The following is a 14,330-nucleotide window of genomic DNA, read 5'->3' as shown; positions in this document are numbered from 1 at the left end:
CTGTGAGTTTGTGCTTATATTTGAAGTCTGTAGAACTAAATCTCATCTGCTGAAAGTGAGCTCTGGCCTTGGGCAGAGCTCTTAGGGCTTTTGCTGAGTACACCTAGGATTATGCAGCCATACAACCGCTTCCGTGTTGCATGACTGGGAGGAAGTACAACAGTGACCTAATATGTAATGATTGCAATATCTTTTTCTTTTCAACAATGCATGTTGCATGAGAATGTTTAATGAAATATAACAAGGGCAAGTGTAGAGTCCTGCATCTGGGCAAGAACAACGCCATGTACCAGTACAAGTTGGGGACAGACCCGTTGGAGAGCAGCATAGGGGAAAGGAACCTGGGGGTCCTAGTGGACAGCAGGATGACCATGAGCCAGCAGTGTGCCCTTGTGGCCAAGAAGGCCAATGACATCCTGGGCTGTATTAGAAGGGGTGTGGTTAGCAGGTCAAGAGAGGTTCTCCTCCCCCTCTACTCTGCCCTGGTGAGGCCGCATCTGGAGTATTGTGTCCAGTTCTGGGCCCCTCAGTTCAAGAAGGACAGGGAACTGCTAGAGAGAGTCCAGCGCAGAGCCACGAAGATGACTAAGGGAGTGGAACATCTCCCTTATGAGGAGAGGCTGAGGGAGCTGGGTCTCTTTAGCTTGGAGAAGAGGAGACTGAGGGGTGACCTCATTAATGTTTATAAATATGTAAAGGGCAAGTGTCATGAGGATGGAGCCAGGCTCTTCTCAGTGACATCCCTTGACAGGACAAGGGGCAATGGGTGCAAGCTGGAACACAGGAGGTTCCACATAAATATGAGAAAAAACTTCTTTACGGTGAGGGTAACTGAACACTGGAACAGGCTTCCCAGAGAGGTTGTGGAGTCTCCTTCTCTGGAGACATTCAAAACCCGCCTGGACGCGTTCCTGTGTGATATGGTCTAGGCAATCCTGCCCCGGCAGGGGGATTGGACTAGATGATCTTTCGAGGTCCCTTCCAATCCCTAACATTCTGTGATTCTGTGATTCTGCGAGTGCATTGGAAATCCGTGTGAAGACACTGCAATGTGGGTACAGAAAGAACGAAGACAGAGTAGGCAAGATGCTTTTTGAAGATTGCAAAGGATACCTTGAGCAAGCCTGGGAACAGATCCCAGATCACATGCATGATAAAGCTTTCATGATCTCTCTCCTACCATCACTAATTTTAAGCAAACAAAATTTCTCTTTTATGCAACTGTCAATATTGTATACGCAACACTCTGTACAACTGCCACTTCTGCAATCTGGTTTTTAATACAAAGAGAAGTATCATATAAAAGTGAGAGCAAACATGTAACAATTATTGGTAGTTAAGTACATTTACTAATATTGTATGTCATGCTTTTGGAAATGCTTATAATGAGCATTAATTCTAGCTAAGAAACAAAGTGCATCAAATAGCTACCAGAGAAAGTGCTTGCACATAGCAAAAATTTGTAATTAGTATTGGAAAAATAACTCAAACACTCTGTAGGGAAGGAGTCTTTCTAAACTATTGCAAATAGCAGATGAATGATGAATGCCTGGTGATTGGGTCAGTCAACTGCCAAAGATCTGAAAGTGGTATTTATAAATTTTAGAAGTTATCAAAGCTGCTGAAATATCTTAATGAATACATTTTCAAGTTTTTTAAATCGGTAGTGGTGTTTGAAGAAATGAAAAATAGGGATTTATGAGAGCATTAGATCAGGAATTAACCAAAATCTTCAACCATACTAAGGGTCTTTTATGTGTATCTTTTCTAATCTTGCCCATAAGAGAAGTGTGGGTGAGCTCTAGTTTCACTGAAGGCAATGTCAGGTTTACTTATAATATTTCAGTCTAAAAGAATCTAAGCAATTAGGTGACAATGCAATAGTATACATGGATGGGAAGGTTAGATGTAGAGAAAATATCAGCCCAGTGTGGCACTGACTTTTCCTTCCTTCCTAATAATAAATAATTTTTGAAATAAATCCTATAAACAATGTTGGTTTTGATGTTTAGACGCTTTGAATTAATTATTTAAATAGTTTCATAAAACCAACCTGCAAATAAATGCAGGTACAGGTTTTTTTTAAAATTAATAAAGCAAACATAAGTACAACAACAAAATGAGGATTTATCAGGTGGACAGTTCCAGTATAATATTAGAATGGTCACATAGTGTGTATGGAGCTGAGGAAGAGGTAATTGATGACATTAGGGGGAATTTTCTAGTTGTAAATTTGCCATTTCTTTACTACAGTGTTTGTTCAGCATACTTAAGGTAGATAATGTATGCAGCACAGTAGAGTTAACATTCAGTATTTTCTTTGGAGATTCTTTTTCTAATCCATGAAATATAAATGATGTTAATTTACCGTGGTGGTCACAGAGAAAAATAAAGTTCATGCATAGTAATTAGAAACATGTCATTAGAGTTGACTTTGCATTTGAATTTTTTCCATCTATTACAATTAATATTTTGTATTTCTTGGCTGACTGAACTTGGAAAAAATACAGATTGCTAACTACTTCAGAATTTCTAATCTGAAACCTTTACAAAATATTTTCAAGTTACTTTGGCTGAGCTAAATTCTTCAGTATGCAATAGCTTCAAAATAAACTGCCGAAGTTTTCAGTTCTTTCTTAGGATGAGACACACAAACTCTCCTGATATATACTCCTGACCATATAAATTTATTGCTGTGCCACCTGTGGAAGAAACAATGGAACTCGTACTAAAATAATATGGTAAAAAGATGTTTGGATCCAGCTTTATTTTAATTTCAAAACTTTTCTAAAGTTTCTTTTAAACAATCACAACACTTAATTTGTGCTGTTTCTTAGTGTTGTGATTTCTCGGCAAGACAGTGTTGACCATAGGCCACACCGGCCAGCAAACACACTCCCCATATATTGTTTAAATACACTGGTTTGAATTCTTTGTTGCGCTGTGAGACTCCAAGGGCCCATCCCAGAGTATATTTGTATTTGTCTGCTGTCTTGTGTTCTGATTCTCAAGACTGGTTCCCATGCTTCTAGGGTATTAGATTAATTTGGACTCTTCTTACTCATGACTCCAGGCCCAAATCTTAAAAAATAAAACCTCATACCAAATAATCTTCTGAATTTTTGCACAGGAAGGAGAACTTTTCTCCTTCTCTTCCTACACATGAATGTGCTGTGTACAAAGATTAACAGTGTTTCAGCCCAGGCTGAGGTTTGTGGATGTTTCACCAGCCTGCTGTGTTTGGATCTGAGACTCCATCCAGCCACTTTTATGTTACTTTGAACTGGGGCAGGCAGTTGCTCTTGGTGGGTAGAAAATTCACATGCTGAGCACAGACTCTCCATCATTCAAGTGAATTAAGTGAAAAAGGCCCAACTTCCTCAACAGAAAATCTTATAAATAGAATGATGAAGACTTTTAGAGGAAAAAAAAAAAAAACAACAAAACCTGAAACAATTGTTATACTCTTGTACTTCTAAAGAGCAAAAACCCGTATGTATTTCAGATAAAATGAGAATTACCCACGTATCACAGAATCACAGAATGTTAGGGATTGGAAGGGACCTCGAAAGATCATCTAGTCCAATCCCCCTGCCGGAGCAGGATTGCCTAGACCATATCACACAGGAACGCGTCCAGGCGGGTTTTGAATGTCTCCAGAGAAGGAGACTCCACAACCTCTCTGGGCAGCCTGTTCCAGTGTTCGGTCACCCTCACCGTAAAGAAGTTTTTCCTCATATTTATGTGGAACCTCCTGTGTTCCAGCTTGCACCCATTGCCCCTTGTCCTGTCAAGGGATGTCACTGAGAAGAGCCTGGCTCCATCCTCATGACACTTGCCCTTTACATATTTATAAACATTAATGAGGTCACCCCTCAGTCTCCTCTTCTCCAAGCTAAAGAGACCCAGCTCCCTCAGCCTCTCCTCATAAGGGAGATGTTCCGCTCCCTTAATCATCTTCGTGGCTCTGCGCTGGACTCTCTCTAGCAGTTCCCTGTCGTTCTTGAACTGAGGGTTTCTTTCATTGTTTCATTTTCCTATTTCTGTTGAACATTCATTGGGTTTTGGTTCAGTGTCTCTTGCAGAGCCTAAATTATAAATAAATAACTCCAGGGCCCAGTTATCATATGTGGGGTCGTACTGGGTTTACATAGAAAGATTTTGGTAGCGGGAGGTCTGCAGGGGTGGTTTCTGTGGGAAGCTGCTAGAAGCTTCCCTCATGTCCGACAGAGCCCATACCAGCCAGCTTCAAGTCGGACCCGCCACTGGCCAAAACTGAGCCAATCAGTGATTTTGGTAGCGCCTCTGTGATAATGTATTTAAGAAGGGGAAAAGAACAGCTGCACAACAGTAGCTGGGAGAGAGGAGTGAGAATATGTGAGAGAAAAAACTCCACAGACACCAACATCACTGAAGAAGGAGGGGGAGGAGGTGCTCCACGTGCCAGAGGAGAGGTTCTGTGGCCTGTGGTGAAGACCCTGGTGATGCAAGTTGTCCTGCTGCAGTCCATGGTGGAGAAGGTACCCACCCTGCAGCTCATGGAGGATCCCACCACACCAGAGCAGGTGCATGAGTCCTGACGAGACTGTGACCCCATGGAGAGCCCATGCTGGTGCAGGCTTCTGGCAGGACCTGTGACCCTATGGAGAGGAGCCCAGGCTGGAGCAGGTTTTCTGGCAGGACATGTGACCCTGCAGGGGACCCGCATCCGTTCCTGAAGGGCTGCACCCCATGAAAAGAACCCATGCTGGAGCAGTTCTTGAAGAACTGCAGCCCGTGGGAAGGGCCCATACTGGAGAAGTTCGTGGAGGAGTGTCTCCGGTGGGTGGGACCCCACACTGGAGCAGGGGAAGAGCGTGAGGGGGAAGAAGCAGCAGAGACAACACATGATGAACTGACCACAACTCCCATTCCCCATGCCCCTGAGCTGCTCAGGAGGGAGGAGGTAGAGAATTTGGGAGTGAAGTTGAGCCCCGGAAGAAGGGAGGGGTGGGGGGAAAGTGGTTTTAGATTTGTTCTTATTTCTTATTTTCCTATTCTGGTGTTAATTGGTAATAAATTAAATTAATTTCCCCAAGTGGAGTCTGTTTTGCCTGTAATGGTAACTGCTGAGTGATCTCCATGTCCCTATCCTGACCCACAAGCCTTTCATCGTATTTTCTCTTCCCTGTCCAGCTGAGGAGGAGGAGTGATAGACAGGCTTTGGTGGGCACCTGGCAGCCAGCCAGGGTCAACTCACCACAGGGATTCTGCTTCAGTTTCCGTAGTCTGTGTTCTCAGTTCCTTTTGACCCTAGCTGGTAGAGCTGTTGAAGTTTTTCTCTCACTAAAAAGAGTTTCTGTTGGCCTTTTAAAGACCTACCCAAATAATTCTCTCTGTGGTCCTGCTTTGGAAACTTTTCCTTTTCTTTCCCAGCCATTGACAATCTAAAGAAAATGGATTGCGTTGAAGTTGCAGCCATTTTGTGGTTCAGCTGGACACTGCCAATTCCCTCACTGATTATTCTTGATAATGATTCATGGTGGGCTGCCAGGCAGTTCTCTGGGTGGGCTCCCTCCAAAATCTAAGAAATGAAGTGCTCAGTGTATGTCTGTAGTAATTGGTTTTTACAAAATCCGTCGCCGTTCTGTTCCTAGGAAGTTAAGTGGAGGCAGTGGAAAGAGCTGCACTGTAATCAAGGTCTCACTTACCTGAGAAGTGCATTGGGATAGGCTTTACTCTGTGGCACAACTCTGTTGAGATACAAGCTGTAAGTTTTTGGAAGAAAGATAATTCTCCTTTTTAGTATTAAAACCTGTAAACATGTGTAAGTATATAATGTAAAGAACTGCCTCTGCCATCCATATGCTGAAATAAGTGGGGAGTGGTTTCAGGATACTCCTCAGTTGGAGAAAATCATATAAAGCAAAAAGACTTTTTTAAAGACTATGTTGTACACATCTGTTCACAGTTTAGGGTTAAAATTCCCAATGGATTTCAGTTTTTTAACAGTTGTAAAAAATTTATTGCTATTATTTAGATATTGAGGTGTGGAATGGAATTGATGGTTGAATACATTTGTGAGAGTTTGGAATCGATTTAATGGTTGTTGATTGCACTTGCTGACTTCTGAGGGGGTTTAGGGATAAGGCCTTTACTGAGTTTTGAGACAATAACAGCCTAGTTTTTATTATGCAATTATTTAACTGTTTTCCCTTCTTTTTAATCATTAGGTGATGCTTTTCCATGGACTATTAGCCTTCATCATTTTAGTATATATACTCTTCTTGGACAACAGATGACACTTAATTTAGTGGAACCAATGGGCTGTACTTCTACTTTAGCTGTTACTTCACAGAAACTGCTTGCTTCAGGGACAGAATCCAGACATTCGTTTGTTGTCTGCCTCCATGTCGACCTTGAGTCCCTCGAAATAAAATGCTCGAACCCCCAGGTTGGTACATTTAATTGATTTATGAAAGGAAATTAAAAATAACTCTGTTTAAGTACAATTGTTCTGCATTTTGTTGAAGAGAGTGTCTTCTATCTTAGCTTTTTCTTTAAATGAGCCATCAAGATCAAGGTGCTTAGGTTAAGATTTGCTTTGAAGTTTTCTCAAGTTTTGTAATTTAAACTGTTCTCAAAATGTAATAGCTACAGTATAATGCATCTTTTGGCTGATGGAGTGAAATTAATTGCAGATGTACCATTAAATGCTATAGTGCTGTTCTGCCATCATTGTGGATTCATATATTGAAGTGGTTTAATGTAATTTTTTACCATATTTTCATAGAACTAACATTTCTTCAAACATAAATTATTTTTTAGGCAAAGAATGGTATCCTATATTAAAGGAAAAAAAAAAACAAAATTAATGTATGTAAACAAAAGTTACCACCTTATTTATGTTTATTAAAAGACAAAGGTGTTGCTAGATTTTCAGAAAGTGCACCCTGTGTTTTACTGATCTGGATCAAGTTTGCTGTAGTTCCAGAGAGTAGGTTTTCTATGCAAAATTTGGAGTAATCTTTACTGCAACTTGAATAACACTTACCTGACAGTTGCAGCATTTCCAGTGGTGCTGGAGAGAACACTCTTGTTCTTGGGAACTGCCAGTCTGTTGAGGTCTGAGTAGGACTCTGCCTTCATACGCTGTCTGCTCCAAAATTTTAGCTGTGTATATGATTTTTCAAAGGAAGTCATGGACAAAGTGTACTGTTTATTGCTTCATTTAATAGAAAGAAAGGGAAAGAATACAAAGTATTTTAATATTTATCTGATAGATAGCTTATCATGTTTGTAAAGATTTATGGACCTATGGCCTAAGTCTGGGAATACTAAAGCTAAGGTGCCTGGTTTAATTTTAATGTTACCCCTTGTGTGTACTCATTACAATATGTTTCTCAGTTGCGTGCAATTTTTCCCTTGCCTCATTCCATGTTCTATGAATGAAACAAGTGTTTTAAACTACATATTTATTTTATCGTCAATGTGTGGTCTCCTGCCCCATTCACTGCCTTCCATCCAAGTTATTTCTGCCTCATTTGCTATATGCTGTGGTCTTCTATAAGGGATGGGCTCACATTCACTAGGAAGAGGACTGGTGGAGTGAGAACTTGTGCACTGGACATGGCAAATGAAAATTTAAAATTGAGCAGCTTCAACAAGGTCTACTCAGACTTGTAAAGCTGTATGACAGGTGTGTTTGCACAAAGAAAGGGTTGTCGCTGTGTTATAAATGTATAAATAGGAAAGGACAAAATTATAATTTTGCTGACAATTTTACATTTTCTATTTAAAGACTTCTGAAAGCTTTACTTTGCAACTTTGTGGTGTTTCCATAATGTTTAATGAATTCATATGCAATAATTTCACAGCCTACGGAAACCTGCCTTATTCTGTATTAATTTTCATGGAACTGTACAAAATTCCCCTTGATATTGCAGCTATTCAGAGAATTGGTAAATATTTTGAGATGTTCATGTAGCAAAATAGTTTCCTACATTTGATCAGTACACTCTCAGTGAAATTCCAGCAAATTGTCTGATCAGCTCTGATTTCTTTAACTCTCCAAATGTATTACTTATGGTTAATATATATAATACATTAATAGTATTAATTTATAAGTGGAATGGCATTGTTGTAAGTGGAAGCCTTATTGAAGTTTGAGTTGTAAATTAAAAAGAAAAATGGAGTAAATAAAACATTTTCAAGCTTTCCTACCAAAGTATGGTCAAATAATTTGTTTTGAAAACTGTAAGAAAATATTTGCACTAAAAAAATAAAATTGTAAGCTCCATGGAAATCATATTACGAGTATAGTGAAATGTTAAAATGAAGTTGTACAGTGGAATATCAGACCAAATAGTTTTGTCTTAAAGGATGCCCCTGTTCACTATGATGTTATTCATTTACTGACGTATTATAATGACCAAAAGGGTACGGACAAATTATTTAAGTTTAGTGAAAGTTCTTGAGCTGTCCTTTCTCCCTTGCATCTGCCTTACTTGTCCTTTCTTCTTTACTTATGCAAAAGGGAAAGAAAAAAACACCAGTCTTCTTTAACCAGATGTTCAAGAACAGAAGATGGAAAATACAGTTACATAAACAGCATTTGATAGTTATAAATTCACGGTAGAGTAACTATGAAATTTGATTCTTTAGAATGACGGGCTGTATTTTGCCTATAGATGACAGCCTTAGAGTAGGTGATACTTAGTGAATTTGTTAAATGGTAGCATATAGTATTTTACTATATGCCTATTATGATTTAATATGAAACCATGTTCTGATGGTTGTATCCCTTTAAAGTCAATAGATACTTCCAGTGTGCAAAATTGCCAGGCTATTGCATTTTGTTGTAGTTTTCAATTTTGTAGTAATGTGTTATTTTTTAAGTATAAAATGCTGTAACATACTGAACTTTACAGATTTTGCCAAGTAGACAGCGGGGTCTTACTGAGTTATGTGTGGTTTTGCTGGAGAGGGAGTGGAAGCAGTGAAAGAGGGAAGCTTTTTTAACAAGTACTGGCAGAGTTATTCCTATTTTTGTCATACCATTTTTCTTCTCTTGAATAGAGTGTACTAAAATAATTATTATATATTAACTGTTATGCTCAAAAATACTTATAAAGGAGAGAGGCCTTACACTTATATTAGCTTGTGTAATATAATCAGAAATGGATTTTCAAAATATTGACTACTCACTTGAAGTGCAACCTTCAAGAGAAGTAGAAATCCTTCCATTTTAATGAGTAACAACAAATGGAATAAAATTAAGTGTATTAAAAATAATCAAAGATAACTTCAGCTCTTTATGTGAAGTTTTAAAATTTCATTTACATGTAGACATGTGCTTTCTTTTTTGTTTTAATGAGGTTTTGGTGTGAGACTTTTTGGTATTTTCTACTTTTTAACGTATCTCTGTGAAAGATTTTCAACATACCTCCCTCTAATCAAAGTGTTCCTTCTTTTTCTTGGTGAACTTCTTGGTTTTTCTCTGGTTTCAGAGCAGGATAGAGTATTAGGGTCATACTGCTTGGCTGTCTGGTTGCTGGCCATGTTCGGAGAGATAGCTAGTGCTGTCTGAAATAGCCACTGTTTCAGAGTGGCTGCAAAGATTCTAGCCTGCACAATCTTAAAAATTCTCCCTGATAACATAAGTAATGATTAGCTTTAATGATTATAACTGTTGCAACCCCAGTAAGATTTAAACTCTTCAGTGTTGCATTAGCTAACAACAAACCTCTTTACCAAGTTTATGAGCATGTATGTAAACACAGAAGTTCTTTCTTTTTCATTATTTTGTGCCTTTATGAACAGCAGCATAATTAAATTTCTGGAAGCCTTGCTTCATTAAGACAAGTATAGCTTAAATTATCCTTTGGTTTCTTGACCAAAAAATATTTTGAGGGAGGGGAGGTTGCAAGCATGTATGATTTGGATATCACAGAATCACAGAATGTTAGGGATTGGAAGGGACCTTGAAAGATCATCTAGTCCAATCCCCCTGCCGGAGCAGGATTGCCTAGACCATATCACACAGGAACGCGTCCAGGCGGGTTTTGAATGTCTCCAGAGAAGGAGACTCCACAACCTCTCTGGGCAGCCTGTTCCAGTGTTCGGTCACCCTCACCGTAAAGAAGTTTTTCCTCATATTTATGTGGAACCTCCTGTGTTCCAGCTTGCACCCATTGCCCCTTGTCCTGTCAAGGGATGTCACTGAGAAGAGCCTGGCTCCATCCTCATGACACTTGCCCTTTACATATTTATAAACATTAATGAGGTCACCCCTCAGTCTCCTCTTCTCTAAGCTAAAGAGACCCAGCTCCCTCAGCCTCTCCTCATAAGGGAGGTGTTCCACCCCCTTAATCATCTTCGTGGCTCTGCGCTGGACTCTCTCTAGCAGTTCCCTGTCCTTCTTGAACTGAGGGGCCCAGAACTGGACACAATATTCCAGATGCGGCCTCACCAGGGCAGAGTAGATATGTGCCTGTATCCTATTAATTTTCTAGAGACTTTTTTTGCCAGCAAAGTGTCAACACCAGTTAATGTTATAATGTCCATCTGATTGATTGAGTAGTATTAGTTGATCTTCCTGCGTTACAAGGAAAAGACTTGAGAAAACTTAGAAATTTGTAATTAGTAATTTAAAGGTTACCAGTGCATATCAGAATGCTACAGACACAAAATATTTTAAAACATAACTAAAAGAACTTTTTGCTGCAGCCAGGGTTATTTTTTGTCTGTAGATTGCTCTGTATATGAAGACAAAAATGGTACTCAGATGTTTATGTCCTTTAAGGAAAAATTCTGTCAAAAGAGCATATGACCTGCTCAGTGTAAGCCTTGAAACTTCAGAAGGAAATCCAAGATGCATTAAGAAGGTTTTTATAAAATTCCAGCACTTCATGTCTTAAGAAAGGACTGTACCATGTACTTTGAGACTTCCTCACACATTCTCACGCACAAAATCAAGTACTGTTTTGTATCAAATGTAGATTGACAGCAGTGTTTTTCTGCATCTGTTCTGCCCACATAAGGAGCCAGCTTCATAGAGTAGATGTGTCCTGAGGCTTAAAGTTCTTATAAATATGAGAATTTCCATTTTTTATAATGGCAAGTTGAGTATGGTATGCAGCTGTGGATCTGCTTATATATTGTTTGCAGTTTTCTCTGAGCTTGTTTTATACAGTATATTGCAGTATGTTGTCATACAAATTCCATGATAAATGCTTATTTACAAAAACTTGTGTAAATATCTTAGAACTGAGTCAAACAATGTGCAAGTTAAACAGTGTGTTTCTGAATATTGGAATGACATATGCCAGGAGACTATTGAGTTTGATAATGGATATTCTTCGTAAAACATAGAACAATTTCATATGCTGCCTGGGATCATTATTTTAATAGGATTTGAATGAATAATTTTTGTGGTGTTGATATTTCATAAAGTTTTTATTTTGCCTTTTTCTGGAGGGACTATCTATACATATGAAATATACCATAAATTACCTTTGTTTTATTGTTAAAATTGATATTAGCAAAAGTTTTACAAGATCATGTTATTGGTTATGTTTTTATGAGCTACGTACAATACGTTTAGACAAAGCACAGGTTATTTTTATCAAAAACACTATACTGTAACTGATATTAATTATTTTAATTGCAATGCAGTTGCTTATCACAATGTTACAAATGGTGACAAGTTCAATTCTACTATATTCTAAGTCTCAGTGGAGGACTTTGATGATTTTCCTTCACCTCATTAAGGAAAGCTTCATCTTAAAAAAGGTGTTTTTTTTTTCTTTTAGGTGCAACTTCTGTATGAACTCGCTGAGATCACAAGTAAAGTTTGGAATAAAATTCAGAGGAAAGGAATTTTATATCAGTCTTTTGTCTGTACTGAAACCATGACAGGACCTGCTCCTCCTAACTCTCCAGTTAAGAGTAGTGTTGGTACCGCTCCACCAGATACCAGCACATACAGCCCGTCTGCTGACATTGGGACCACGACAGAGGTAGACTTCCTTAGAAAAAAAAGTTGTGTGAGTTCTGACTTACAAGGTGTGGTGGTGCACAGTCAAGTAAGAATCAGAAGAATCAGAAAGAGCAGTGGTGTCCCTATGGAAAGTAGCTTTGCCCCAATAAACTAATGAAAAATACTTCATTACTTAGTTTGGTGGAACAGGAGGAAGGAGGGGAAAAAAAAAAGGAATTGCTGTATTGCTCCTATGTTTATTATTTGTCTGGATTGTTTCTCTTTGATGTGAATGAATTTTAACTCTTGTCAGAAAATTTTGGTTAGGGTTTTCAGGTCAAGAAGCATAAGGAATTCTTCAAGTCTAAATTATTAGAATAGTAACTGGTGTTTTGGAAGTACCTGTGATGCCTGTGCTGCTTGTTAGTCATTCCAAGTACCTTCAGCAGTCAGCCTATTATTTTGAAGCCACTCACTACAATGCCTGAGTCAGTGGAGAGTTGCTGTGTGTAGACTGTATTGGCAACCAGGAGAGTTACAGGGGCAGTGAAGGCTCCCAAGGCTGGTGTTGCAGGTCACCCAGCTGTACGCTCACCCCAGGTCCATCCAGCCATTGTTACCCTCCATCACTGAACTACTTCTGGAGCTCAGTTCCTTCACCTCTCCCAGCTGTCCCATGTCCCAGGAGTGCTTTTGTAACTTAGTCGCATGAGGATTTGGGTATGCAACTTCAAATATAAGAAATATTGGCCACTTGGTTTTATGTATTTCTGCTTCCTTAATGTACAGCACTGCCTGGAGCAGTCTGGTACCTGATCTTAATCTCTGTGTGTGCCTAAGACTTTAAAATATTATTTTGAGGCATGGAAAGGAGTTCTGCTTCTCTGCCATACTGAGGAAAGAAGGCTTTTATCATAGAATCATAGAATGGTTTGGGTTGGAAGGGACCTTAAAGATCATCTGGTTCCAAGCCCCTGCCACAGGCAGGGACACCTTCCACTAGACCCGGTTGCTCAAAGCCCCATCCAGCCTAGCCTTGAACACTGCCAGGGAGGGGGCATCCACAACTTCTCTGGGCAACCTGCTCCAGTGTCTCACCACCCTCACAGTAAAGAATTTCTGCCTAATATTGGAGAGCAGCGTAGGGGAAAGGGACCTGGGGGTCCTAGTGGACAGCAGGATGACCATGAGCCAGCAGTGTGCCCTTGTGGTCAAGAAGGACAATGGCATCCTGGGGTGTATTAGAAGGGGTGTGGTTAGCAGGTCAAGAGAAGTTCTCCTCCCCCTCTACTCTGCCCTGGTGAGGCCGCATCTGGAATATTGTGTCCAGTTCTGGACCCCTCAGTTCAAGAAGGACAGGGAACTGCTAGAGAGAGTCCAGCGCAGAGCCACGAAGATGATTAAGGGAGTGGAACATCTCCCTTATGAGGAGAGGCTGAGGGAGTTGGGTCTCTTTAGCTTAGAGAAGAGGAGACTGAGGGGTGACCTCATTAATGTTTATAAATATGTAAAGGGCAAGTGTCATGAGGATGGAGCCAGGCTCTTCTCAGTGACATCCCTTGACAGGACAAGGGGCAATGGGTGCAAGCTGGAACACAGGAGGTTCCACATAAATATGAGAAAAAACTTCTTTACGGTGAGGGTAACTGAACACTGGAACAGGCTGCCCAGAGAGGTTGTGGAGTCTCCTTCTCTGGAGACATTCAAAACCCGCCTGGACGCGTTCCTGTGTGATATGGTCTAGGCAATCCTGCTCCGGCAGGGGGATTGGACTAGATGATCTTTCGAGGTCCCTTCCAATCCCTAACATTCTGTGATTCTGTGATTCTGTAATATCTAAATCTACCCTCTTTCAGTTTATAACCGTTACCCCTCGTCCTATCACTACATGCCCTTGTAAAAAGTCCCTCTCCCGCTTTCCTGTAAGCCCCCTTCAGGCACTGGAAGGCTGCTATGAGGTCTCCCTGGAGCCTTCTCTTCTCTAGGCTGAACAACCCCAACTCTCTCAGCCGCTCTTCATAGGAGAGGTGCTCCAGCCCTTTGATTATCTTCGTAGCCCTCCTCTGGACTTACTCCAACAGCTCCATGTCCTTCTTATGTTGGGGGCCCCAGAGCTGGATGCAGTACTCCAGGTGAGGTCTCATGAGAGTGGAGTAAAGGGGCAGAATCACCTCTCTCAACCTGCTGGCCACACTTTTTTTGATGCAGCCCAGGATACGGTTGGCCTTCTGGGCTGCAAGCACACATTGCTGGCTCATGTTGAGCTTCTCATCGACCAACACTCCCAAGTCCTTCTCCTCAGCGCTGCTCTCAATCCATCCTCCACCCAGCCTGTATTTATGCTTGGGGTTGCCCCGACCCATGTGCAAGA

At 40.4% G+C, this 14,330-nt stretch overlaps 1 protein-coding gene across 6 annotated transcripts in view; it reads left to right on the top strand.

Annotated features, from left to right (window-relative positions):
* The window catches only part of VPS13B (vacuolar protein sorting 13 homolog B), a 506,220-nt gene that overhangs the window by 261,374 nt on the left and 230,516 nt on the right, over positions 1-14,330 (top strand). For all 6 annotated transcript variants that reach the window (XM_068395717.1, XM_068395718.1, XM_068395719.1 and 3 more), the window contains 2 exons: positions 6,213-6,433; positions 11,793-11,999. In XM_068395717.1, coding sequence (XP_068251818.1) covers positions 6,213-6,433; positions 11,793-11,999 — 428 coding nt within the window. The remainder of the gene's footprint in view (positions 1-6,212; positions 6,434-11,792; positions 12,000-14,330) is intronic.

This window comes from Nyctibius grandis, chromosome 3 (genome assembly GCF_013368605.1).
Source record: "Nyctibius grandis isolate bNycGra1 chromosome 3, bNycGra1.pri, whole genome shotgun sequence".
Classification (NCBI taxonomy): domain Eukaryota; kingdom Metazoa; phylum Chordata; class Aves; order Nyctibiiformes; family Nyctibiidae; genus Nyctibius; species Nyctibius grandis.
Note: the sequence above shows the minus strand (reverse complement) of the source record. Positions and strands in the feature narration are given on the sequence as shown.